This window comes from Carcharhinus amblyrhynchos, chromosome 14 (assembly GCF_965287045.1).
Source record: "Carcharhinus amblyrhynchos chromosome 14, sCarAmb.v2.hapA, whole genome shotgun sequence".
Lineage (NCBI taxonomy): Eukaryota > Metazoa > Chordata > Chondrichthyes > Carcharhiniformes > Carcharhinidae > Carcharhinus > Carcharhinus amblyrhynchos.
Window position 1 is genome coordinate 55,850,594 of NC_137337.1, and position 25,319 is coordinate 55,875,912.

Below are 25,319 nucleotides of genomic sequence, written 5' to 3' on the forward strand. Positions count from 1 at the left end.
TAAAAACACCACATCCACCGGTTCCCCTCCGTCTACTGCACTAATCACATAGAACATAACAGCACAGAACAGGCCCTTCGGCCCACGATGTTGCACCGACCAATTAAAAAAGCAAAGACCCTCTAACCTAAACCAATCCCTTTCCATCCATAAACCTATCCACGGATCTCAAACGCCCCCAAACTAGGCGCATCTACAACTGCAGCAGGCAGGGCATTCCAATCCCTCACCACCCTCTGGGTAAAGAACCTACCTCTGACATCCGTCCTATAACTACCACCCCTTAATTTAAAGCTATGCCCCCTCCGAGGTTTCTCCATCCGAGGAAAAAGGCTATCACTGTCCACCCTATCTAAACCTCTAATCATCTTGTATGTTTCAATAAGGTCCCCTCTTAGCCACCTTCTTTCTAACGAAAACAACCTCAAATCCCTCAGTCTCTCCTCATAGGACCTTCCCTCCATACCAGGCAACATCCTGGTAAACCTCCTCTGCACCCTCTCCAATGCCTCCACATCCTTCCTAGAATGTGGGGACCAGAACTGCACACAATACTCCAAGTGCGGATGCACCAGAGTTTTGTACAGTTGCAACATGACGTTGCGGCTCCTAAATTCAATCCCCCTACCAATAAACGCCAAGACACCGTATGCCTTCCTAACAACCTTATCTACTTGATTCCCAACTTTCAGGGATCTATGTACACATACATCTAGATCCCTCTGTGCTCTCAGCGAAAGACAGCAGCAGCCAAATTTGCTGCACCACAGTTGGTTCTATTTCAGAGGGAAGGGGTAAAAAAATGTGCCAGTGCAAGAGTTATAGGGGACTCCATTGTAAGGGGAATAAACAGGTGTTTGTGGCCACAAATGAGACTCTAGGCGGTATGTTGCCTCCCTGATGGTAGGATCAAGTATGTCTTGGAATGGGTACAGGGTATTTTGGAGAGGGAGGGTGAACAGCTAGTGGTTGTGGTACATACCAGTAAAAACGACAGATAAAAAAAATGAGGTCCTAAAAGCAGAATACAGGAAGCGAGGAATGAAGTTAAAAAAAATTAAATCTTAAAAGGTAGTGATCTCAGGATTACTGCCAGTGTCCTGTGCTAGTCAGAGCGGAAATGACAGGATACATCGGATGAATACATGGCTGAAGAGATGGTGTCAGGATTCAGATTCCTGGGGCATTGGGACTGCTTCTAGGGAAGATGGGACACGTACAATTTGGACAGGTCATACCTGGGCAGGACTAGGCCTGATGTCCTAAGAGCACTGTTTGCTAGAGCAGTTGGTGAGGGTTTAAACTAATATGCAAGGGGGATGGGAATCTATGTAAGGAGGAGTCAGAGAAGGAGGGGGCAAGGACAAAAACAAAAGGTAGAAAGGGAATAAGAAAAGTGATTGGCAGAGAAACCAAGGTCAAAATTCAAACAGGGCTAGAGAGAAAAATATTGACAGCAAGACGTTAAAAAGGCTGTGCGTCTTAACACGTGGAGCATTTGCAATAAAGTGGATGAACTAACTGCGCAAATAGGTGTAAACGGGTATGATATAATTGGGATTACACAGACAAGGCTGCAGAGTGACCACAGATGGGATCAGGAAAAGGTGGTGGAATGGCATTGCTGGAAATTAACACAATGTAGTGAGAAAAAATTATCCCTGATAATGTGGAATCTTAATGGGTAGAGTTGAGAAATCCCAAGGGGCAAAAACTATAAGTGGGTATCATACATAGACCCACAAACTGCAGTGGTGATGTTGGGAATGGCATTAAACACAAAATTAGAGATGCATGTGATCAGGGAATATCGGTGATCGTGGATGAATTCAATACAGATGGACCTATTATTTCTTTTGGCCAAAGGATTGGCAGCAGTTTAGAATTCAGCAAAGAAGGACCAATGGGTGATTAAGAAGGAGAAAATAAGCTTGCAGGGAACATAAAGACTGACACTGAGAGTTTCTACAGATATATGTGAAGAGAAAGAGGTTGGTGAAGACAGAAACGGGGAAAACGTATAACAGGGGACAAAGAAATGGCTGAGCAATACATGCTTTTATTCCATCTTTGCAAAAGACACAAATCAGATACCAGAAATGTTGGAGTATGCAAGATTTAGTGGAGAAGAACCAAGGGAGATCAATATTTTAGAGAAAAGGTGCTGGGAAAATTAATGGGATTGAAGGTGAATAAATCCCCACAGCTTGATGATCTACATCCCGGAGTACTTAAGGAAGTGGTCCTAGAAATAGTGGATGCATTGGTGATCACCTTCCAGGATTCTACAGACTCTGGAATAGTCCCTGTAGATTGGATGGTAGCTAACATCACTCCAATATTCAAAAAGGGAGGTAGAGAGAAAACAGGGAATTATAGACCAGTAAGCCTAACATCGGTATTGGGAAAATGCTTAAATCCATTATCGTTTGACTTTATTGCGGAGCATTTAGAAAGTAGTGGCAGAATCAGACAGACAGTCAGTATGGATTTATGAAAGGGAAATCATGCTTGACAAATTTGAAGATGTAACTAGTTGACAAGGGGGAGTCAGTCAATGTCGTATATTTGGACTTTCAGAAAGCATTTGACAAAGTCTGGCATAAGAGATTATCGTGCAAGATTAAAGTGCATGGGTTTGGGGGAAGTGTATTGACATGGATAGAAAACTGGTTGGCAGAGAGGAAACAGAGTAGGAATTAATGGGTATTTTTTAGCTAGTAACTATTGAGGTGCCACGGATTGGTACTGGGACCCTAGCTATTCAGAATATATATTAATGACTTGAATGAGCGAAAATAATGTAACATCTCAAAGTTTGTAGATGATATCAAGTTGGGTGGGAGGGTGAACTGTGACGACTATGCAAAGATCTTTCAGAATGATCTGGACAGATTGGGTGAGTGGGCAAATCAATGGCAGATGCAGTACAATTTGGATATTCACTTTGAAAGCAAAAACAAGGTGGCAGATTACTACCTGAATGGGAGATGGGAGTGTGCAGCGGGACCTGGGTGTCCTTGTGCACCAGTTGATGAATGTAAGCATGCAGGTGCAGCAGGCGGGAAAGGTGGCAAATAGTATGTTGGCCTTCATTGCGAGAGGTCGCGTATAGGAGTAGGAATGTGTTGTTTCATTTGTGTGAAGACTACATCATTATCTTGTAAATTGAGTTTGTGTCTGCATATTCCCTGTTTGTGAACACAAGTCCTCACGCATCTGTTGAAGGAGCAGCACTCTGAAAGCTTGTGTTGCCAAATAAACCCGTTGGATTTTAACCTGGTGTTGTGAGACTTCTCATTGTTCCAATTATACAGGGCCTTTGTGAGGTCACACCTCGCATTTTGTGCGCAGTTTTGGTTTCCTTTTCTGAGGAAGCATCTTAGAGTCAGAGAGGTTTACAACATGGAAACAGGCCATTTGGCCCAACTTGTCCATGCTGTCCTTTTTTAAACCCCTAAGCTAATCCCAATTGCCTGCATTTGGCCTATATCCCTCTATACCCATCTTACCCATGTAACTGTCTAAATGTTTTTTAAAAGGCAAATTTGTACCCGCCTCTACCTCTGGCAACTTGTTCCAGACACTCATCACCCTCTGTGTGAAAAAATTGCCCCTCTGGACAGTTTTGTACCCCTCACCTTAAACCTATGCCCTCTAGTTTCAGACTCCCCTACCTTTGGGAAAAGATATTGACCTTATCTATGCCCCTCATTATTTTATAGGCCTCTATAAGATCATCCCTCAGCCTCCTACCCTCCAGAGGAAAAGTCCCAGTCTATCCAGCCTCTCCTTACAATTCAATCCATCAAATCCCGATAGCATTCTAGTAAATCTTTTCCACAGTCTTTCCAATTTAATAATATCCTTTCTAAAATAGGACGACCGGAACTGCACACAGTATTCCAAGTGTGGCCTTACCAATGTCCAACTTCAACAAGACGTTCCAACTCCTATATTCAATGTTCTGACCAATGAAACCAAGCATGCTAATTGCCTACTTCACCATCCTGTCCACCTGTGACTCCACTTTCAAGGAGCTATGAACATGTACTCCTACATCTGTGTTCTGTAACTCTCCCCAATACCCTACTATCAACTGATTAAGTCCTGCCCTGGTTCAATCAAAATGCATCACCTCGCATTTATCTAAATTAAACTCCATCTGCCAATCAGCCCACTGGCCCAAGTGATCAAGATCCCATTGCAATGGGAGATAACTTTCTTCACTATCCATTATACCACCAATCTTGGTGTCGTCTGCAAACTTATTAACCATGCTTCCTATATTCTGATCCAAATTAATATGAATGACAAACAACAGTGGACCCAACACTGATCCCTGAGGCACATGGCTGGTCACAGGCCTCCAGTTTGAAAAATAACCCTCTAGCTTCTGTCAAGAAGCCAATCTTGTATCCATTTCGATCTTCTTGCCTTCGAGGGCATGCAGCGAAGGTTTACCAAACTGATTCTGGGGATGGCAGGACTGATGTATGAGGAGGGATTGACTAGGTTAGGATTGTTTTCACTGGAGTTCAGATGAATGAGGGGGGATCTCATCGAGATTTATAAAATGTGTGTGAATTTCATTACCACAGGTAGTAGTTGACGCCAAAACATTGAATGTATTCAAGAGGCAGCTGGATATAGCAGCGAATGGGACCAAAGGTTATGGGGAAAAAGCAGGATTAAGCTATTGAGTTGGATGGTCAGCCATGATTGTAATGAATAGCGGAGCAGCCTTGAAGGACTGACTGGCCTCCTCCTGTTCTTATTTTCTATGTTTCTATGCTAGGGGGTAAGTAATCCATACCTGTCAATCAAATCACTTCAAAAGGTTGTAAACACCATTTGCTAACCTTCCCAAGTTAAAAGAGTATCCTCCAGTGACTTGTTCTTTCAATCCCGGGGAGGAGAATGCTCCCCTTTGCTGAGACAGTGGGGGTGGTCTGCTTGCCAGCATTCGTTGGCAGGTCCATTGTGTCTGTGCAGAAATTTCTGAAAAGCCAGTCAGGCTAGTGTGATTCCCAGAATGCATCAAGTTAACTGATTAAAGTTTATAAGGGTTTATACAAGCCAGATAGCAGATGGAATTTAACCTGGGACAAATGTGAGGTGATGTAGTTTGGAACAGCTACTGCAGAAGGATCTAGGCGTGCAGATCCAGGTGGACAAGGTGGTCAAGAAAGCAGTATGGCATGCTGGTCTTCATTGGTCAGGGTATTGAGTACAAGAATTGAAAATCATGCTGCAGCTGTGTAAGACTTTGGTTAGGGCACATTTGGAGTATTGTGTAGAATTCTGGTCGTCACACTAACTGAAGGATGTTTTCGCCTTGGAAAGGGTGCAGAAAAGATTTACCAGGATGTTGCCTAGTTTGGAGAATATGGACTATGAAGGAAGGTTGAACAAACTCAGATTATTTTCATTGGAGTGTCAGAGGACTGGGGTGGGGGGGGGACCTGATAGAAGTTTACAAGACTATGGCAAGTTTGGATACAATGGATAGTCAGAGTCTTTTTCCCAGGGTTGAAGAGTCAATAAATTTGGGGCATAGATTGAAAACAAGAGGGAGATGTTTAAAAGAGACGTAAGGGGCAGGTTTTTCCACACAGAGGGTGGTGAATGCCTGGAACGTGCTGCCGAAAGAGATGATGGAAGCAGATTCTACACCAACAACCAAGACACATCTGCACAGATACATGAATAGGCAGGGAATAGAGACTTATGGACCACATAGAGGCACAAAAGTATTAGAGAGGCATCTGTATCAGCACAACTTGGTGAGCCGAAGAACAAAAAAAATTACGGCACAGGAACAGGCCCTTCAGCCCTCCAAGCCTGCACCAACCATGATGCAGGACCTAACTAAAACCCTAACTACCCTTTCCCATCTCATTCATGTATTTGTCAAGATGCCCCTTAAAAGCTACTACTGTATCCATTTCCACTACCTCTCCCAGCAGCAAGTTCCAGGCACCCACCACCCTCTGTCTAAAAAATTGCCTCGTACATCTCCTTTAGACCTTGCCCCTCACACCTTAAACCTGTGTCCCCTCGTAATTGACTCTTCCATCCTGGGAAAAAGCTTCTGACTATCCACTCTGTCCATGCCCCTTATAATCTTGCAGACTTTTATCAGATCGCCCCTCAATCTCTGTCGTTTCAGTGAGAACAGACCAGTTCCTCCAACTTCTCTTCATAGCTAATGCCCTCCATACCAGGCAACATCCTGTAATTTCTGTACCATCTCCACATCCTTCTGGTAGTGAAGTGATCACAACATTCCAAGTGCAGCCTAACCAAGGTTCTATAAAGCTGCAACATGACTTGCCATTTTGACTCAATGTCCTGGCTGATGAACGCATGCATGCCATCTTGACTACCTTCTCCACCTGCTTTGCCACTTTGTGAATGTACACTCAGATCCTTTGCCTATCAATACTCTGAAGGGTTCTGCCATTTACTGTACATTTCCTATTTGTATTAGGCCTTCCAAAATGCAGTACCTCACATTTGTTTGGATTAAACTCCATCTGCCATCTCTCCACCCGATCTATATCCTGCTGTTTCCTCTGATGGTCCTCATCGCTACTCGCAAATCCACCAACCTTTGTGTCGTCCACAAACTTACTAATCAATCTAGTTACATTTTCCTCCAAATCATTTATATATATTACAAACAACAAAGGTCCACACTGATCCCTGAGGAACACCACTTGTCACAGCCCTCCATTCAGAAATGCACCCTTCCACTGCTACCCTCTCTCTTCTTTGTCTGAGCCAGTTTTATATCCACCTTGCCAGCTCACCTCTGATCCCAGTCTGCCATGAGGGACCTTGTCAAAGGCCTTACTGAAGCCCATGTAGACAAAGATCCACTGCCCTACCCTCAATTACCTTCATCACTTCCTTGAAAAACTCAAGTCAATGAAACACGACCTCCCCTTCACGAAACCATGCTGCCTCTTACTCATTTCTAAATAGGAATAAATCCTGTCTCAAAGAATCCTCTCCAATAATTTCCCTACCATTGATGTAAGGCTCACTGCCTGTACTTACCTGGTTTATTCTTGCTACCCTTCTTAAAGGAACAACACTGGCTATTTTCCAATCCTCTAGGACCTCCTCAAATGAGGCTACAAAGATTTCTCTCAAGGCTACAGCAATTTCCTCCTTTGCCTCTCTCAGCATTCTGGGATATATCCCATCAGGCCCTGGGGACTTGTCTACCTTAATGTTTCTCAAGAACCCTAATACCACCTCCTTTTTGATCTCAACATGACTCAAACAATCTACTCACTCTTTCCCAGACTCATCATCCATCAAGTCCTTCTCTTTAGCAGATACTGATGCAAAGTACTCATTTAATACCTCGCCCATTTGCTCTGGCTCCATGCATAGATTCCCTCCCTTGTCCTTGAGTGAGCCAACCCTCTCTCTGGCTTCTCTCTCTTGTGCTTTATGTATAAAAAGCCTTGGGATTTTTCTTAATCCTGCTGGCCAATGCTTTTTTGTGACCCCTTTTACCCCTCTTTACTCCTTGCTTGGGTTTCTTTCTACTTTCCTTGTATTCTATACTTGCTTCATGTGTTCCCAGCTTCGACAAATGCTTCCTTTTTCTCTTTGACTAGGCTCACAATATCTCTCGTTATCCAAGGTTCCCAAAACTTGCCATACTTATCCTTCACCCTTACAGGAATGTGCTGATCCTGAATCCTTATCAACTTGTACTTGAAAGCCAGATGTTGATTTGCCCTTAAACATCTGTCCCCAATCTACACTCTTCAGTTCCTGCCAAATATTGTTGGAATTAGCCTTCTCCCAATTTAGCAGCTTAAGTGAGGACTACACTTATTTTTCCATCAGTATCTTAAAGCTGACCAAATTGCAGTCACTGTTCCGGGACTGCTCCCCAACTGAAACACTGACCACCTGGCCAGGCTCATTCCCCAGTACCAGGTCCAGTATGGCCCCTTCCTGAGTTACATTATCTACATACTGTTTCAAGAAGCCCTCCTGGATGCTCCTTACAAAGTCTGCCCGATCCAAGCCCCAAGCACGAAGTGAGTCCCAGTCAATACAGGGGATGTTAAAATCTCCTGCCACAACAACCCTTGCCAAAATCTGCCTACATATCTGTTCCTCTATCTCTCACTGGCAATTGGGTGGCCTTTAGTAAATCCCCAACATTGTGACTGCACACTTTCTATTCCTGAGCTCCACCCTCACTCTACGAGCCCTCTAAGGTGTCCTCCCGCAGTACAGCTGGTGATATTCTTCTTACAGTAATGCTACTTGCTCATCCCTTTTGCATCCACCTCCATCCCACCTGAAACAACTGTATCTTGGAATGTTAAACTGCCAATCTTGTCCTTCCCCTAATCACAGTTCCTCGTACTAATCCAAGCTCTAAGTTCATCTACATTGACTGTCACACTTCTTGCATTGTAACAAATGCACTTCAGTCCACCAGGCCCTCTTTGATTAGCAACCAAACCCTGCCTGCTCTTTCTGAGTCTTACCGGCTCTACTCTCTGGTTCCCCTTCAGCTAATTCACCTTTGCTTTGGTTCCCATCCCTTTGCCAAACTAGTTTAAATCCTCCCATGTGACACTAGCAAACCTCCCACCAGAACGTTCATGCCCTTCCAGTTTGAGTGCAACCTGTCCTTATATAGGTCCTACCTGCCCCAGAAGAGACCCCAGTGGTCCAGATATCTGAAACCCTCCATCCTAACTGGCTGTTTAGCTGCATTATCTTCCTAACCCTAACCCACACTAGTATGTGGCACAGGGAGTAATCCTCAGATTAAAACCCTAGAGGTCCTGTTTTCAACTTTCTACCTAACTCCTTAAACTGCTGTTGCAGGACCACATCACTCTTTCTGTCAATGTCATTAGTACCAATATGTACCACAACTTCATACTGAGGTTGCTGACTCGCTCCCTTCAAAATGCATTCTGCCATTCAGAAACATCCTGGACCCTGGCACCAGGGAGGCAACATATCATCCTGAAGTCTCTTACACATCCACAGAAGCATCTGTCTGCATCCCTAACTATAGAGTCCCCAATAACTATTGCTCTGGCGCTCTTTGTCACTCTCTGCTTAAGAGTCAGCTGTAGTGCCTCTGCTTTGACTGCTGCTGCTATAATCCACTGATAGGGCATCCCCCCACAGCAGTATCCAAAACATGTACTTGTGAGCAAGGGGAATGACCACAAGGTCATTCAAGGGAGATGTGCAGGGCAAGTTTTTCACACAGGGTGGTGGGTGCCTGGAATGCATTGCCAGAGGAGATGGTAGAAGCAGGCACATTAGCAACACTTAAGAGGCATCGGGATGGGCACATGAATAGGGAGGGAATAGAGGGAAATGATCCGAGTAAGGGCAGAAGGTTTTTTTTAAATTTAGTTGGGGTATAATGATTGGCACAGGCTTGGAGGGCTGAAGGGCCTGTCCCTATGCCGTACTTTTGTTTGTTTTTGTCTCATCTTTCCGTGCTGTAAATTGCCCTATAATTTGATTGCCATGCATCAATCATGGCTCCATGAAAACAGAGCCTGGGGAAATAAGAGTGGTGGAGCACACCAAAACTAGTTCGGGTGTACTAAAGATGGCTAATACAAGGAATTCACGGCTACAGTGACTTCCTAAACTCATTTCACTTGCCTAAATGGGTCAGAGGGGAACTTCCCAGATGTTTTTCCCTTAATCTTGTTCGTTTCTGTTTTCTTGTTTCACTTGAGAGATCACCTGGTTTCAGTTAGGATATCAAGTGTGAGAGTGGTGGTATTCAGGGTATCCCAATTTTGTGGAACAGGTTGGATGATGGAGCAGAGAATCTTAATCAGTCCACCAGTACTTCACTTCAAACCTCTCATTCCCCAGCAGTGGCATTAAGTGACATTAGCAGCAAAGGAAAATTGATGATTTGAGGGCACATCACTTTTTAAAATTTTCTGCCCAAATTTAAAAACTACAATTGTATTCCAAGTACCTATGTGCCAATTTCAGCATCAACTATATCAAAACATCCAAGTTAACACGAACACACACCTGGACCTCTGTGTCTCTTTTCCATCCATATGTAGCAATTATTTTGAGCGACGCCAGTCTGAGAATCCAGGAATGGCAGGCGGACACTGCGCTCTGCGCACAGGCGGGCATTATAATTCCGACAATGTTCAATGGCTTCCTTGTAGAACTGCTCTCCCAGTCTATACAACACAAGGAGCGGTTTATCATTAGAGGAAGTTCAAAATACACGTACACGCATGTGTACCCTCCAAAAGGACAAATTCAATGTAGTGCTAAAGCTAAAGTCAATAATCCTGTAAGTTAATTTTCTTGATGTGTGTTATGATTGCTTTAAGAGCTGATCACACAATTTGATTGTGTCATTAGGGTGTTGCTTTTAGTTTTGGTCTGTCCTCTGTACAGGCAAGAGTTCCTTCAACAAATCTGTTGTTTGAATCACCACTTTTTCCTTTTGTGTAAAACACACAACCCCTCACATAGTTAGCGCATTATGAAGTATCAATCCAATTTCCTTTTTGAAATCATCGCTGAAAGCTCCACCACCCTCAGAGTTCGAGGTCAATACCAATCCCTGCATCTCTTGCCTAAAACCTTATTTTTGTGTTCTCTAGTCCTCATACCAACAGTAACTGGGAATAATTTTGCCTTGTCTACTTTATCTAAACCTGTCACAATATTGTTCAGCTCTCTCAAACCTCACCTCAATCTCCTTTGTCCCAAAGGAGAATGACCATAGTTTTCCCAAACTTAACGCGCGTAGCTAAAAGCCCCCACACTGAAACAATTCTGGTAAATTTCCTTTGCATCCAATCAAGGACCGTCTCACATCCTTCCTAAAGTGTGGCAATCAGAACAGAATGCAATACACTAGTCATGGCCTGAACTCTCCTGCCACCTTCAAAGATATAGAACATAGAAAAACTACAGCACAAACAGGCCCTTTGGCCCACAAGTTGCGCGGATGAAATCCCTACCTACTAAGCTTACCTATAACCCTCAATCCTATTAAGTCCAGAAGTCTCTTAAAAAACCCTAACAAATTTGCCTCCACCACCACCGATGGCAGCTGATTCCACTCACCCACTACCCTCTGAGTGAAAAACTCACCCCGATATCTCATCTGCACCTACTCCACAGCAGCTTAAACCTGTGTCCTCTCGCAGCAACCATTTCAGCCCTGGGAAAAAGCCTCAGAATCCACCCGATCTATATCTCTCAACATCTTATACACCTCTATCAGGTCACTTCTCATCCTTCGTCTCTCCAAGGAGAAAAGACCGAGCTCCCTCAACCTCTCCTCATAAAGCATGCCACCCAATCCAATATCATGCGATATTGCCCCTATATTGCCTCTCCCTATCCCTTCTGCATTTTGGCAGGAGAGTGACAAATCGGGAGAGTCAATATCACACAATTCTAAAGAGTGTGAAGAACAGAAATATGTCTTTGAAGGTGGCAGGAGAGTTAGCAAAACCTTTGGGATCTGGGCTTCATAAATAAAGGAATGAAGTACATAATCAAGGAAGCTACATTGAACCTTTGCCCAGCTCTGTTCCGATCGCCACACTTTAGAAAGGGCGTGAGATGGTCCTTGATAGTGTGCAACGGAAATTTACCAGAATTGTTCCAGCATGGAGGTTTTTAGCTATGAGTTAAGTTCGAGAAAACTATGGTCATTTCATCTGTCACTAAAGAACAGCCATGCAGACCCAAAATGTTATCTCACAATGTCATGTTACAGGTAATTTGTATCATCTTCACTGCTTGCCACTTCAAGTTTAGTTTCATAGAATCACAAATGTTGTGTTGCAGCCAGGAGCCATTCAGCCCATCATGTCTGCACCAGCTCTCTGAATGAACATTACACACAGCGCCATTCTCCTGTCTTTTCCTCACACCCCTGCACATTGAAATGGTGATTTGAATAGAAACAATGCCCTCTTGAATGTTTCAAATGAACCTGTCTCCACCATGTTTCCAGGCAGTGTATTCCAAACTCAAACCACTCACTGTGGGAAAATTCTTTTTCCAACATTGCACTTGCTTTTTTGTCAAATCACTTTAAATCTGTGCCCTCTTGTTCATGATCCTTTTATGAGCCGGAATAGTTTCTGTCCCACCTCATGATTTTGAGCATTTCTATTAAATCTCCTCTTAGTTGCCTTCTCTCAAAGAAGAGTCCCAATCTCTCCAATCTATTTTTATAACAAAAGTTTCTCATCCCTAGAACCATTCTTGCAATCCTGTTGTGCACTCTCTCCAACACATTCACATTCTTCCTGCAGTCTCTCCAATGCACTCACATTCTTCCTAAAGTGTAGTACCCAGAACTATGCACAATACTGTAGCTGAGGTCTAGTTAGCGTTTTATACAAGTTTAGCATAACTTCCTTGCTCTTTTACTCAATTCCCGTTAATAAAGTGTACAGTAGCCTGGACTTCCTTAACTGCTGTGTCCACTTGTCCTGCCACCTTAATAACTTATGAACATTTACAAGCAGGTCCCTCTTCTCCTGCACTGCTTTTAGAATTTTACCACTTCTTCAAAATTGTTTCTCTATGGTCTTCTTACCAAAATGAATCACCTTGCACTTCTCTGCAGCAAACTTCATCTGCCATCTATTTGCTCACTCCACCTAATATTCTAAAGATGTCACAATCTTCTGAAACCTCATCCAAACTCAGGATTCTAATAGCAATTCTTCCATTCTCACCATTCACTCTTGCTTTAGAATAATAGAGTTCCTGCAGTGCAGGAGACTATTCAGCCCATCGAGTCTGCACCAACACTTTGATAGAGCATCTTACCTAGGTCCAATCCTCATAACCCATGGCCTACCCTACTAATTTCTCTAACTCCCTAATTTTGGGACACTAAGGGGCAATTTAGCATGGCCAATAAACTCAATTTGGTTTTCCAGGTGGAGTGTGGGAGGAAATCAGAACACCCAGAGAAAACCCATGCAGTCACAAGAAGAATGTGCAAACTCTACACAGTCATCCAAAGCTGGAATTTAACTTCATGGTCCTTGGTACCATGAGGCAGCAGGAATAACCACTGTGCCACTTGGCAAGTTACCAAAAGCAGAATCCAAATATTATACAGATTTGTTTTTCCTTCCATAGGATCACAGAATGATGAAAGAGATTATTCAGCCAATCATATCAATTTTAGCTCTAACTCTAATTAGTCTCACTCTCCTGTTTTTTTCCCCCCACCAAGCCCCATAAAACTGCACTCAGTTATTTATTAATTTCCTTGCTGAAAAATTACTATTGCATCTCTTTCCACCATCTACTCAGGAATGCATTCCAGATCAGAATAAGTCCATGTGGTGATTGCCCTGATAAGGGTAACACATTCCATGTTAAAAAACTTTTTTGTGCCAATCACCTTAAACTGTGTGGTCTGCTTACTGAAGCTTATGTCCCTGGAAAAGTTCTTCATAATTTACTTTACCATTCATGATTTGAATACCTGTTGTCAAAATTCCTCTAAAGTTTCTCTGCTCTCTGGAGAATCCAAGCTTCTTCATTCTCCCCTTTAATTGTAACCACTTTCACCTGGTGCCATCCTAGTAAATCTCTCTTACATCTTCAAGGTTTTGGCATCCTTCCTAAAGTGTGGTGCCCAGAATTGAACATAGTGCTCCAGATTGGCCTAAACAATCTCTTATGAAGTTTGTTGTTTTAGCAGAATCTTCATTGCTTTGTATACTATTCATTTTAACTTAATCAACGAGCCCTAAAGGCCTTTTCAACTAGTCAAGCGCCCATATGCATTTTTTGTAAAAAAAAAGCCCTTTTCAACTACCCCCCTCTCCCACCCCTGGTCTCTCTGTTCATGCATACTATTTGTACATTAAAGTTATATTGCGTCTCCTCAGTCTCCCTATCTAAATGTATTGAAACTGGTGTTAAATTCATCTGTCCATGTCCTCCTAAACTCCTTTGATATTGTCCTCATTATTTACCAAATTGGTTTTGTCATGTGAAAACTTTGAAATTATGCCTGGTATACCCTATTCCCATTTATTTAAATACTTCAAAAAAGGGCCTGATATCAGCCCAAAGAGGACAGCAGTGCCTTTCTCTCCAGTCTGGAAAACAATTATTCATCACTCTCTGCTTTCTGTCCCTTTATTTCATACCTCTGCATGCCCCGCCCATCTAATCTTCAATTCTAGTGGTTAAATTTGCAAAAATGTCTGTCATTTGGTACTTTGATGATTTTCTGCAAGTCCTTATACAAACCAATGGCACTACCCTCATCAACCCTCTTACTTTAAACTCAGATTGCCAGACACAATCTGCCTTCAAATCCAAGCTGACTTTCACTTATTAACCCCTGCTTTTCCAAGTGCCAATTATTTTGTCCCAGATCATCATCCCTAAGTTTCCTGTTAGTTTTTGAAAATGAAACAAAAGAACAGTAACATTTGAAAACTACACTGCAAATATTTATAATTCGTGTGAATGTTACCCTCATATCCGTGAGCACTTTTGCCTTTTAGTTCAGCTCTAACCTTCTACTGAATCAAAAAAGACTTCTGAAGTTGCTGCGCAGCCTGCTCAGTGAAAGCTGATGCTTAACACTTTCCAAGCCACTACCCACAGTGTGATCAATGATGTTAAATTCTGATTGGCCTAAATAAGGCAAGGCTATTTCTTAATTGGCTGAAGGGGTGAGTGATCAATCTATGATTGGTCTAGGTGGTGCATGATCAATTTCTAGTTGCTTTCTTGAGGGTAATGGTCATCTATTAATGTCATTTGTCATTGTCCCCTAACTGGCTCTCTAAAGTGCCATTTACTTGTGGGATTATCCCTCTAATTAAAGTTTGTTTGTAATGCTTTAGCTTCTTTTGCCCATTATTTTACATCTTGTCCTCAATCCTTCCATCAAACTTCCTGATTTTATATACTTCTATCAAATTTCCTGTCAATTGCTCCAAGGAAAATACTCTTCATCCTAATTTTGTGACTAATACTGTTGCAGGAATTCCATCCAGATACTGCCTGGGCCCAACCATCTTCAGCTGCTTCAAAGACCACCCTTCCATCACACGGTCAGAGGTGGGGATGTTTGCTGATGATTGCACAATGCTAAGCACTCCATTTCTAAATGCAGTATTATATCTTGACTTGGGCTGACAAATAGGAAGTAACATGCACACCACATAAGTGCAAGGCAATGATCATCTCCAACAAGGGCAGCACAACGGCTAGCACTGCTGCCTCACAGCTCCAGAGACCTGGATATGATTCCCAGCTTAGGTCACTGTCTGTTCGGAGTTTGCACATTCTCCCAGTGCTTGTGTGGGTTTCCTCCCAGTACTCCGGTTTCCTCCAAAGATGTGAAGGCTAGATTGATTGGACATGCTAAATTAACCCTTAGTGTCCCAAGACATGATAGGTTAGAGGGATTAGCAGGGTAACGAGGCAGGGATAGGGCCTGGGTGGGATCGTTGTCGGTGCAGACTCGATGGGTTGAATGGCCTCCTTCTGCACGCTAGGGATTCTATGAATCCACGAGGAGAGAATCTAACCATCGCTTCTTGACATTTAATAGCATTACCAATGTTGAATGACCCACGATCAACATCCTGAGGTTATCATTGACTAGAAACTGAACTGGACCAGCCATATAAATACTGTGGCTACCAAGCAAGTCAAAGGCTGGGGATTCTGCAGAATGTAACTCACTTCCTGCCTCCCTAAAGCCCATCCACCATCCCCAAGGCAGATGTCAGGAGTGTGATGGAGTACTCTCCATTTGCCTGGATGACCATAGCTCCTACAACACTCAAGAAACTGGACATCAACCAAGCAGCCCACTTGATTGGCAACGCATTCACAAACATTCACTCCCTCCGCTGCACAGTGATAGCAGTGTGTACCAACTACAAGATGCACTGCAGGAACTTACCAAGCCTCCTTAGACAGCGCACTCCAAACCCAGTTTGAAGGACAAGAACAGCAGATACATGGGAACACCACTACTTGGAAGTTATTTCCAAGCCACTCACCATCCTGACTTGAAAAGATATCAGTGTTCCTTCATTGCTGTTGGATCAAAATCCTGGAACTCCCTCCCTAACACAGCACTATCCACATTCCATCAAAGAATACATTTTATTTGAAAAAAGCAAAATACTGAGGATGTTGGAATCTGCAACAAAAATAGAAAATGCTGGGAAAACACAACAAGTCAGGCAGCATCTGTGGAAATAGAAAACTTTGGTGACCTGATGGGTTTTTCCAGGATTTTCTACCTTGAAAAAATATATTCTTGTGAAAACTGTTACCTCTCCTAAAAGCTCCAGCATGTCAGTTAGACACAATTTAGCCTGAACAAATCTATGCTGGCTTTTCTTAATTCACTTTTCCCAACTAACTTTTAATTTTGTTGTAAATTATTGTTTCTAGAAGCTTCCCCAGCACCCAAGTTTAACTAGCTTTTAACTATAGTTGCTGGGATTATCCTTGCATCTTTTTTGAAAAAGAGTATAAGATTGGCAATTCTCCAATCCTCTGGCACCATCCCTGAGTCTAAGGAAGACTGAAAAGTTATGGCCAGTGCCACTGCAACTTACATTCTCACCTCCCACAGTATCCTTGGATGCATCTCATCTGGTCCTTGGTATCTGAACAAACTGAAGTACAGATAGTCTATCCAATGCCTTATCAATTTTACTTACTTCCTCCATCAACAGGAAGTAGGTACATTCCAGTTCAAAACATATGTTTTAAATAGCTGCTTGCACTCTTTGCCCCACATCAGTTAAAAACACTAATTAATTCTACCATAGCCACAGTTGGGGTTTTGCTTACATCACAAAACATTTCAAAATGTCAGGCAACAAAAAGAGAATTGTTATCACCATCAAACCCTCATGTTGCTGAATAAGAATGCTGTACAATTGACACTAAGCGATTTAATGGTGAGTTTTTTTTAAATTGGTCAATAACTTACATGGTTATAAACATAGGCAATATCATTTTCACAGCAAGCAGATGAAGTGCTCAGGCTATCAGTTTGTTCTGTTCTCCAAAGAGCAGGCATTCACACACAGCCATCAGCTTCCAGAATTTTTTTTCAACAACTTACTTTGAATTGATTTCAGGATTTTCCTGTTTAGATGACTTCACTGATCAGTAACCTTGAAAAGGCAGAGATTAGATTCAACAGAACTCTGGGATTGGGAGGCAGTTTGGATGTTTAGTTGCTAAAACAGAGTACATATCACTACACATCAACAATGCCATGGGCAAGCAGCTAGTGCAGCTCAAAACGTATGTGCCTGGAGAGAAAATGGTTGAGTACCTTTAGCTCATGAAAAGTTGTAGAAAATGTAAGAAGCCTACTGTTTTGCTTTACCAAAATCCTAGCCAGAAAAAAGTATAAAATATGTAAGATTGGAGGGTGGCAAATGTTGTGGCTTGGTTTAAAAAGGGCTGCAGGGAAAAGCCTGGGACAACAGGCCAATGAGCCTCACATCTGTGGTGGATACATTGTTGGAAAGTATTTTGAGAGACAGGATCTACAGGCATTTAGAGATGCAAGGACTGATTAGAGACAGTCAGCACGGCTTTGAGAATAGAAAATCACGTCTCACAAATTTGATTGTGTTTTTTCAAGGGGTAACCAAGAAGATGGATGAGGGCAGTGCAGCTCGTTTTGTCTAAAGTCATACGGACTTTAGCAAGGTCTCTGACAAAGTACCATAGTACAAAGTTGCATAACCCAAAATCTCATGGGATCCAGGGTGAGGTAACTAAATGGATACAAAATTGGCTTGATGACAGAAGACAGATGGTTATAAAGGGTTGTTTTTCAAACTGGAGGCCTGTGATCAGTGGTTGCCTCAGGGATCTGTGCTGCGCCCACCATTATGTGTCATTTATATTAATGATTCGGATGAGAATATTGGAGGTATGGCTAATAAGTTTGCAGATGACACCAAGATTGGTGGCATAGTGGACAGTGAAGGTTATCTCAGATTGCAAAGGATTTTGTCAAAGGCAGATTGTGCCTTACGAGCCTGGTTGAGTTCTTTGAAAATGTGACTAAATACATTGACAAAGGAAGAGCGGTAGATGTGATTTATATGGACTTCAGCAAGGCTTTCAATAAGGTCCCCCATGCAAGAGTTCTTGAGAACGTGAGAGGGCATGGGATCCAAGGGGCTGTTGCCTTTTGGATCCAGAACTGGCTTGCCCGCAGAAGGCAGAGAGTCGTTGTGGATGGGTCTTTTTCTGCATGGAGGTCGGTCACCGGTGGAGTGCCCCAGGGATCTGTTCTGGGATTCTTGCTGTTTGTGATTTTCATAAATGACCTGGATGAGGAAGTGAAGGGATGGGTTGGTAAGTTTGCCGAGGACACGAAGGTTGGTGGTGTTGTGGATAGTTTGGAGGGATGTCAGGAGTTGCAACGAGACATAGATAGCAAGGCTGGGCAGAGAAGTGGCAGATGGACTTCAACCCAGATAAATATGTAGTGGTCCATTTTGGCAGGTCAAATGTGATGAAGGAGTATAATATTTACTCAGAGGGTAGTAAGGGTGTGGAATGCCCTGCTTGCAGCAGTTGTGGACTTGCCAACTGTAAGGGCGTTCAAATGGTCAGTGGATAGGCATATAGATAACATTGGAGTAGTTTAGGTTAGAGGGTCATTAGATTGGTTCCACTGGTTGGCGCAACATCGAGGGCCAAAGGGCCTGTACTGTGCTGTAATGTTCTATGTTCTAATATCAAGGGTAAGACTCAGTGTAGAGGATCAGAAGGACCTCGGGGTCTGGGTCCATAGGACTCCTAATTGGCCTCGCAGGTGGAGGATGTGGTTTAGAAGGCATATGGTGTCCTGGCCTTCATCAATTGAGTTTAGGAATCGGAAGATAATGCTGCAGCTTTATAAGACCCTAGTCAGGCCCCTCGGAGTAGTGCTCAGTTCTGGTCGCCTCATTACAGGAGGGATGTGGAAGCTATTGAAAGTGTGCAGAGATTTACAAGGATGTTACCTGGATTGGGTGGCATGCCTTATGAGGATAGGTTGATGGAGGGTCTTTTCTCCTTTGAGAGGCAAAGGATGAGAGGTGACCTGATAGAGGTGTATAAGATGTTGAGAGATGTAGATTGGGTGGACTCTCAGAGGCTTTTCCCCAGGGCTGGAATGATCACTACAAGAGGACACAGGTTTAAGGTGCTGGGGAGTCGGTACAGAGGGGATATCAGGGGTAAGTTTTTCACTCAGAGGGTAGTGGGTTAGGGGAATCAGCTGCCGTCGATGCTGGTGGAGGCAAATTCGTTAGGGTCTTTTAGGAAACTTCTGGATGAGTACATGGGACTTCATAGAACTGAGGGTTATAGGTAAGCCTAGTAGGTAGGGATATGATCAGTGCAACTTGTGGGCCGAAGGGCCTGTTTGTGCTACAGTTTTTCTATGTTATGATATTATTAAACTAGAAAGAGTGCAGAAAAGATTTACTGGGATGCTACTGGGGCTTGATGGTTCGAGTTACAAGGAGCAGCTTGATATATTGGAACTTTTTCCTCTGGAGTAGAAAAGGGGCTCGATAAGGGTTACCTTATCGAGGTCTATAAAATAATGAGGGGCATAGATCAGCTAGATAGTCAATATCTTTTCCCAAAGGCAGGGGAGTCTAAAACTTGAGGGCATAAGTTTAAGGTGAGAGGGGAGAGATACAAAAAGGATCCAGAGGGGCAATTTTTTCACACAGGGTGGTGAGTGAATGGACCAAGCTGCCAGAGGTAATAGTAGAGACAGGTCCAGTTTTGTCTTTTAAAAAGCATTTAGACAGTTACATGAGTAAATGGGTATAGAGGGATATGGGCCAAATGTGGGCAATTGGGACTAGCTTAGAGGTTTGAAAAAAGGCAGTATGGACAAGTTGGGCCAAAAGGTCTGTTTCCATACTGTAAATCTCTGACTCTATGCTACATATAAAATACACTATAAGTCACTTCTAGAATTTAGAGCAACTAACTTTGTCATACATTGTCCAAATTTAAGCATTGTTATGGACTGCATTATCACCAATTAATAACATAATGGTATCAAAAAACAAATTTCTTATACCAATAGTGCTTTGTTTGCGTCACCTTGTGTGACATTCTTAACTCAGTATCCCTAATTGTTCCCAGCACCATGAGGATCTGACTCTAGCTTACTCACCAATTCGAACAAAACTAATACTCTAAAGACCAAAATCAAGCTGTTGAAAGTATGGCAATGGTCAATTTTACACATTCACCATTATTCTTCAGCAAACCTCATTAGAACATTTGTCTACAGATTCAGAAATCAGATCCAGCAGTCAACTCGCTAATCCACATTAGAAATCATACCATGACAGGTTCAGAAGACAACTCATCATTAACAGATTTACTGGTGAATTAAAACATCCAGTCATCATCACATGCAGCTTCCTAAAATTTGCATGCAGGCAATACAACTGCAGAGCACTGGATGCACCATGACTTATGGACAATATGGATTACCTGAACTGGACGTACCGGGTTCAAATACAGTAGGAAGAGCCACATAAATACTGATGCTTGTAAAACATAACCATGGTGAGCAAAGGAAGTATAATAGTTTATAGAATGTTCTTCAGATGAGCAGTACAGGGGCAGTGGTTAGCACAGTTACCTCTCAGCGTCAGAGACCTGGGTTCAATTCCCAGCTGGGGTTACTCCCTGTGTCTGTGTGGGTTTCCTCCAGGTGCTCTGGTTTCCTCCCACAGTCAGAGAGATATGCTGGTTAGGCGCACTGGTCATGCTAAATTCTCCTTCAATGTACCCGAACAGGTGCCGAAGTGTGGCAACTAGGGGATTTTCACAGTAACTCCATTAGAGTGCTACTTGTGACACTAATAAATAAACTTTAAAACTAAATAGCTCTATTCAATTATTTAAAAACAAAGTTCTAGTTTTCAAAGGAAAGCATTTGTTTCTTTCAAAATATTTTAATTTGGGTGTCTCCAACATGAAGACATTCATCAGACAAAAAATTCACAATTTTAGCCATAACCCTTTAAAAACTCCTTTTCCCAGCAGACCCCACAATACCCCCTCCTAAAAACAAAATATGGAAATTGCTCTGGCTACTTGATTTCTTCAAACAAACGTTTGAAAAAAAAAACAATCTGAACTCCTGAAATATGATCTAAGGCCCTTGTCTGTGTGGTTTCATTTCCATCAGTTGCAGAAACTGGTCCCTTGTTCACTGCATTCCAAGACAAAATAAATACCCACGCTCACAAGATAGCTTAATGGAAGTGCTGACAGAAATTGCAATCCAACTAAAAACACACACTAAAACCATAGATTAAATCAGTTGCTGCATATATTAGACATCTCTCTCTCAATGTTTATTGAACTAGTTTGAACTTGGGGACACAAATTAGAATTTTTCTTTACAACTTAAGATTTTAAATAATTTGTTTTAAATATATAAGCCTCCACTTTCGTAAATGCACTGTTAAACTTCAAACCAGGAACAAGTAATAATACAAAAAGCAACGATGTCCCTACTGAATCTGGGCTTCACTGGGAAACTGTCACATATTGCATGGCTTCAATGCCTTCTGCGAATGCAGCTATAAACAACCAGTCCACTGGATCTCCTGGGCATTTGATGAATTCAGGTGTAGTTGTTTTTCAGAATATTAATGGTGCCAAATGCTGTCTCAAAAACATTGAAGATTTCCTGGGTAGGTTTTTCTGTACAAATATCAGCATGTTCAGTGTATGATTCACAGCCCGAAACAACTCTCATGTCAATAGCTCTTTGCGCTGCCAGTGGCAAACTACAAATATACTAACCAAGATTCTTACTCTGGCAGTATTAGATAATGCAAATGTTAAAACCAATCTATTTCTTAATTAATCACATCTCACAAAAAGAAACAAAAAAAGTTTACAAACTAAAAAGTTTTCTAACGTAATTATTAAATCAGGTACAGCAAAAAATTGTGTCAAATGGTCTGGTGGAAAATCAGTAGAAAATCAAGGATGCATTTAAGACACAGATGGATAGGTTCTTGATTGGTAAGATGATCAAACATTACAGTGAAAAGGCAGGAGAATGAGATTGAGAAACATATCAGCCATGATCAAATGACAGAGCTAAATAGCTTAATTCTGTTCCTATATCTTATGGTCTAAGACATCTGCTTCCCAGAACTGTGTACTTTGTTCAGCCAAGAAGTCAATGTGCCAAAAAAGTCCCAGCAATTGGTAAGGAACAAAATAAGCCACAATGTAAACACATTGCTTATGCATTGGTGCAGCCACTTTAGCTTACAGATGTTGATAAGCCTCCAGTGGTTGCATCAAGTATCTCTTAAAAGAAAAATGTCTCAGAACGGGTATGGTGGCAGTGGTTAACATTGCTGCCTCACAGGTTCAGGGAGCTGGGTTCAATTCCCAACTTAGGTCACTGTCTATGTGGAGTTTGCACATTCTCCTAGTGTCTGCATGGGTTTCATCCAGGTGCTCTGGTTTCCTCCCACAGGCCAAAGATGTGTAGGTTATGTTGATTGGCCGTGCTAAATTGCCCCTTAGTGTCTCAGAATGTGTAGGCTAGAGGGATCAACAGGGTAAATATGTGGAGTTACGGGGATAGGGCCTGGATGGGATTGTTATCGGTGCAGACTCGATGGGCTAAATGGCCTCCTTCTGCACTGTAGGGTTTCTTTTATCTACGAATGCCTTTACAGTCAATGCTACACAAGAACTCAAGATGTGTAAAATATCTAAACAGTAGCAGATTATAAAAAGGGAAAGAAATTTCATTCCTGAACAACTTGAATTTAAAATAAAAAAAAAATCTGGCTTACCACAGTACAGGACATGTCCATAGTTCACAGAATTGGCAGTGATAATTGAGAAAGGTGATAAATACAGTGGTCAATAACTTCCATCTGGTTTTTATGTGCCTTCAAAAAGGGACAAAAGTTAATTTTCTGTAACTATTCCATTTCACTTTGAAATTATTTTTGACGCATTGGGTAGTGGATCCCAAGAAAAGGAATTTGTGGAATGTCTAAGATTTTTTTTGGAGCAATTTGTGACAGACTACTAGGAACAGGCAATTTTGGATTTGGTGATGTGTAATGATTAGGGAACTTAAGGTGAAGGAAACCTTAGGGAGTAATTAATAAAATCATTAATCATTTATATTAATGATTTGGATGCAAATGTAGGAGGCATGGTTATAAGTTTGCAGATGACACTAAGATTGGTGGCACAGTGGAGAGTGAGGAAAGTTATCTCCAATTGCAATGGGATCTTGATCAATTGGGTCAGTGGGCTGACGAATGGCAGATGAAGTTTAATTTAGATAAATGCGAGATGATGCATTTTGGTAGACTGAACCAGGGCAGGACTTACTCAGTTAATGGTAGGGCGTTGGGGAGAGTTACAGAACAAAGAGATCTAGGGGTACATGTTCATAGCTCCTTGAAAGTGGAGTCACAAGTGGACAAACTAGTGAAGGCATTCGGCATGTTTGGTTTCATCGGTCAGAACATTGAACACAGGAGTGGGAATGCCTTGTTGAAGTTGTGGCCTTACCAATGTCTTGTACACTTGGAATACTGTGTACAGTTCTGGTCACCCTGTTATAGAAAGGGTATTATTAAACTAGAAAGAGCGCAGAAAAGATTTACTAGAATGCTACCAGGACTTAATGGATTAAGTTATAAAGAGAGGCTGAATAGACTGGAATGTTTTTTACTGCGGTGTAGGAGGCTGAGGGGTGATCTTACAGAGGTCTATAAAATAATGAGGGGCACAGATCAGCTAGATAGTCAACATCTTTTCCCAAAGATAGGGGAGTCTAAAAACTAGAGGGCATAGGTTTAAGGTGAGAGGGGAGAGATATAAAAATGTCCAGAGGGGCAATTTTTTTCACGCAGAGGGTGGTGAGTGTCTGGAACAAGCTGTCAGTGGTCGTAGAGGCAGGTACAATTTTGTCTTTTAAAAAGCATTTAGATAGTTACGTGAGTATAGAGGGACATGGGCCAAATGCAGGTAATTGGGATTAGCTTAGGGGTTTTAAAAAAAAAGCGGCATGGAAATTTGGGCCAAAGGGCTTGTTTCCATGCTGTAAACCTCTATGACTCCAATAGAATTTACCCTGCAGTTTGAAAAAAAGGAATCAAATGTAACAGTATTACAATTAAATAAGGGTAACTAGAAAGGCATGAGGGAGGAGCTGGCCAGAGGTGAGTGAAAAGGGAGCTCAGCAGGGAAGACAGTGGAACAGCAATAGCAGGAGTTTTGGGGGGTTATTCAGGACGCACAACAGAAATGCATCCCAAAGGAAGTGGAAACATGCTAAAGAGAGGACAAAGCATCCATGGTTGATGAGGGAAGTCAAGTATAAAAGCAAAAGAAAAAGCACACAAAGTGGCAAGAATTAGTGGGAAGCCAGAGGATTGGGAAGCCTTTAAAAGCAAGCAGAGGACAACAAAAAATATTGCGCGCGGAGGTTGGGGGTGGGGGGGGTGGGCGTGTGTGTGTGCACGTGCACGCAGAGAGAGATGAAGTATGAGTGCAAGCTAGCTAGTAATATAGAGGAAGATAGGAAGAGTTTTTTTTCCAAATATATAGAAAGGTAAGCCAGAGGCAAAGATAGACATTGGACCACTGGAAAATGAGGCTAGAAAAATAATAATAGGAAACAAAGCCATGGCAGAGGAACAGAACAGTTACTTTGCATCAGTCTTCTCAGTGGAAGGCACCAGTGTGATGCCAGAGCTCCAGGAGAATCAGGGAGCATATGTGAGGGCAGTGGTCATCACTAAGGAGAAGGTTCTGGAGAAACAAGGTCTGATGGTGGCTAAATCACCTGGAGTGGATGGACTATACCCCAGGGTTCTAAAAGAGTTAGCTGAGGAAATTGTGGAGGCAGTAACAGTGATCTTTCAGGAATCCCTGGAAGACTGGCAAGTAGCTAAAGTAACACCGCTGTTTAAGGAGGGAGGGAGACAGCAGACAGGAAGTTATAGGCCAATTAGAAACACAGAAAAACTACAGCACAGTACAGGCCCTTCGGCCCACAAAGTTGTGCCGAACATGTCCTTCCCTTAGTGATTACTAGGCTTACCTTTATCTTACTAAGTTCCACGTACTTATCTAAAAGTCTCTTAAAGACTCTATCAAATCTGTCTCCACCATCGTTGCCGGCAGCCCATTCCACACACCCACTACCCTCTGAGTGAAAAACTTACCCCTGACATCTC

The 25,319-nt window shown here is 42.4% G+C and overlaps 1 protein-coding gene across 2 annotated transcripts in view; it reads right to left on the reverse strand.

Moving 5' to 3' along the window:
* The window catches only part of LOC145352690 (zinc finger protein DPF3-like), a 153,262-nt gene that overhangs the window by 95,523 nt on the left and 32,420 nt on the right, over window positions 1-25,319 (reverse strand). For both annotated transcript variants that reach the window (XM_080202910.1, XM_080202908.1), the window contains exon 2: window positions 10,066-10,226. In XM_080202910.1, the coding sequence (XP_080059036.1) occupies window positions 10,066-10,226 (161 nt within the window). The remainder of the gene's footprint in view (window positions 1-10,065; window positions 10,227-25,319) is intronic.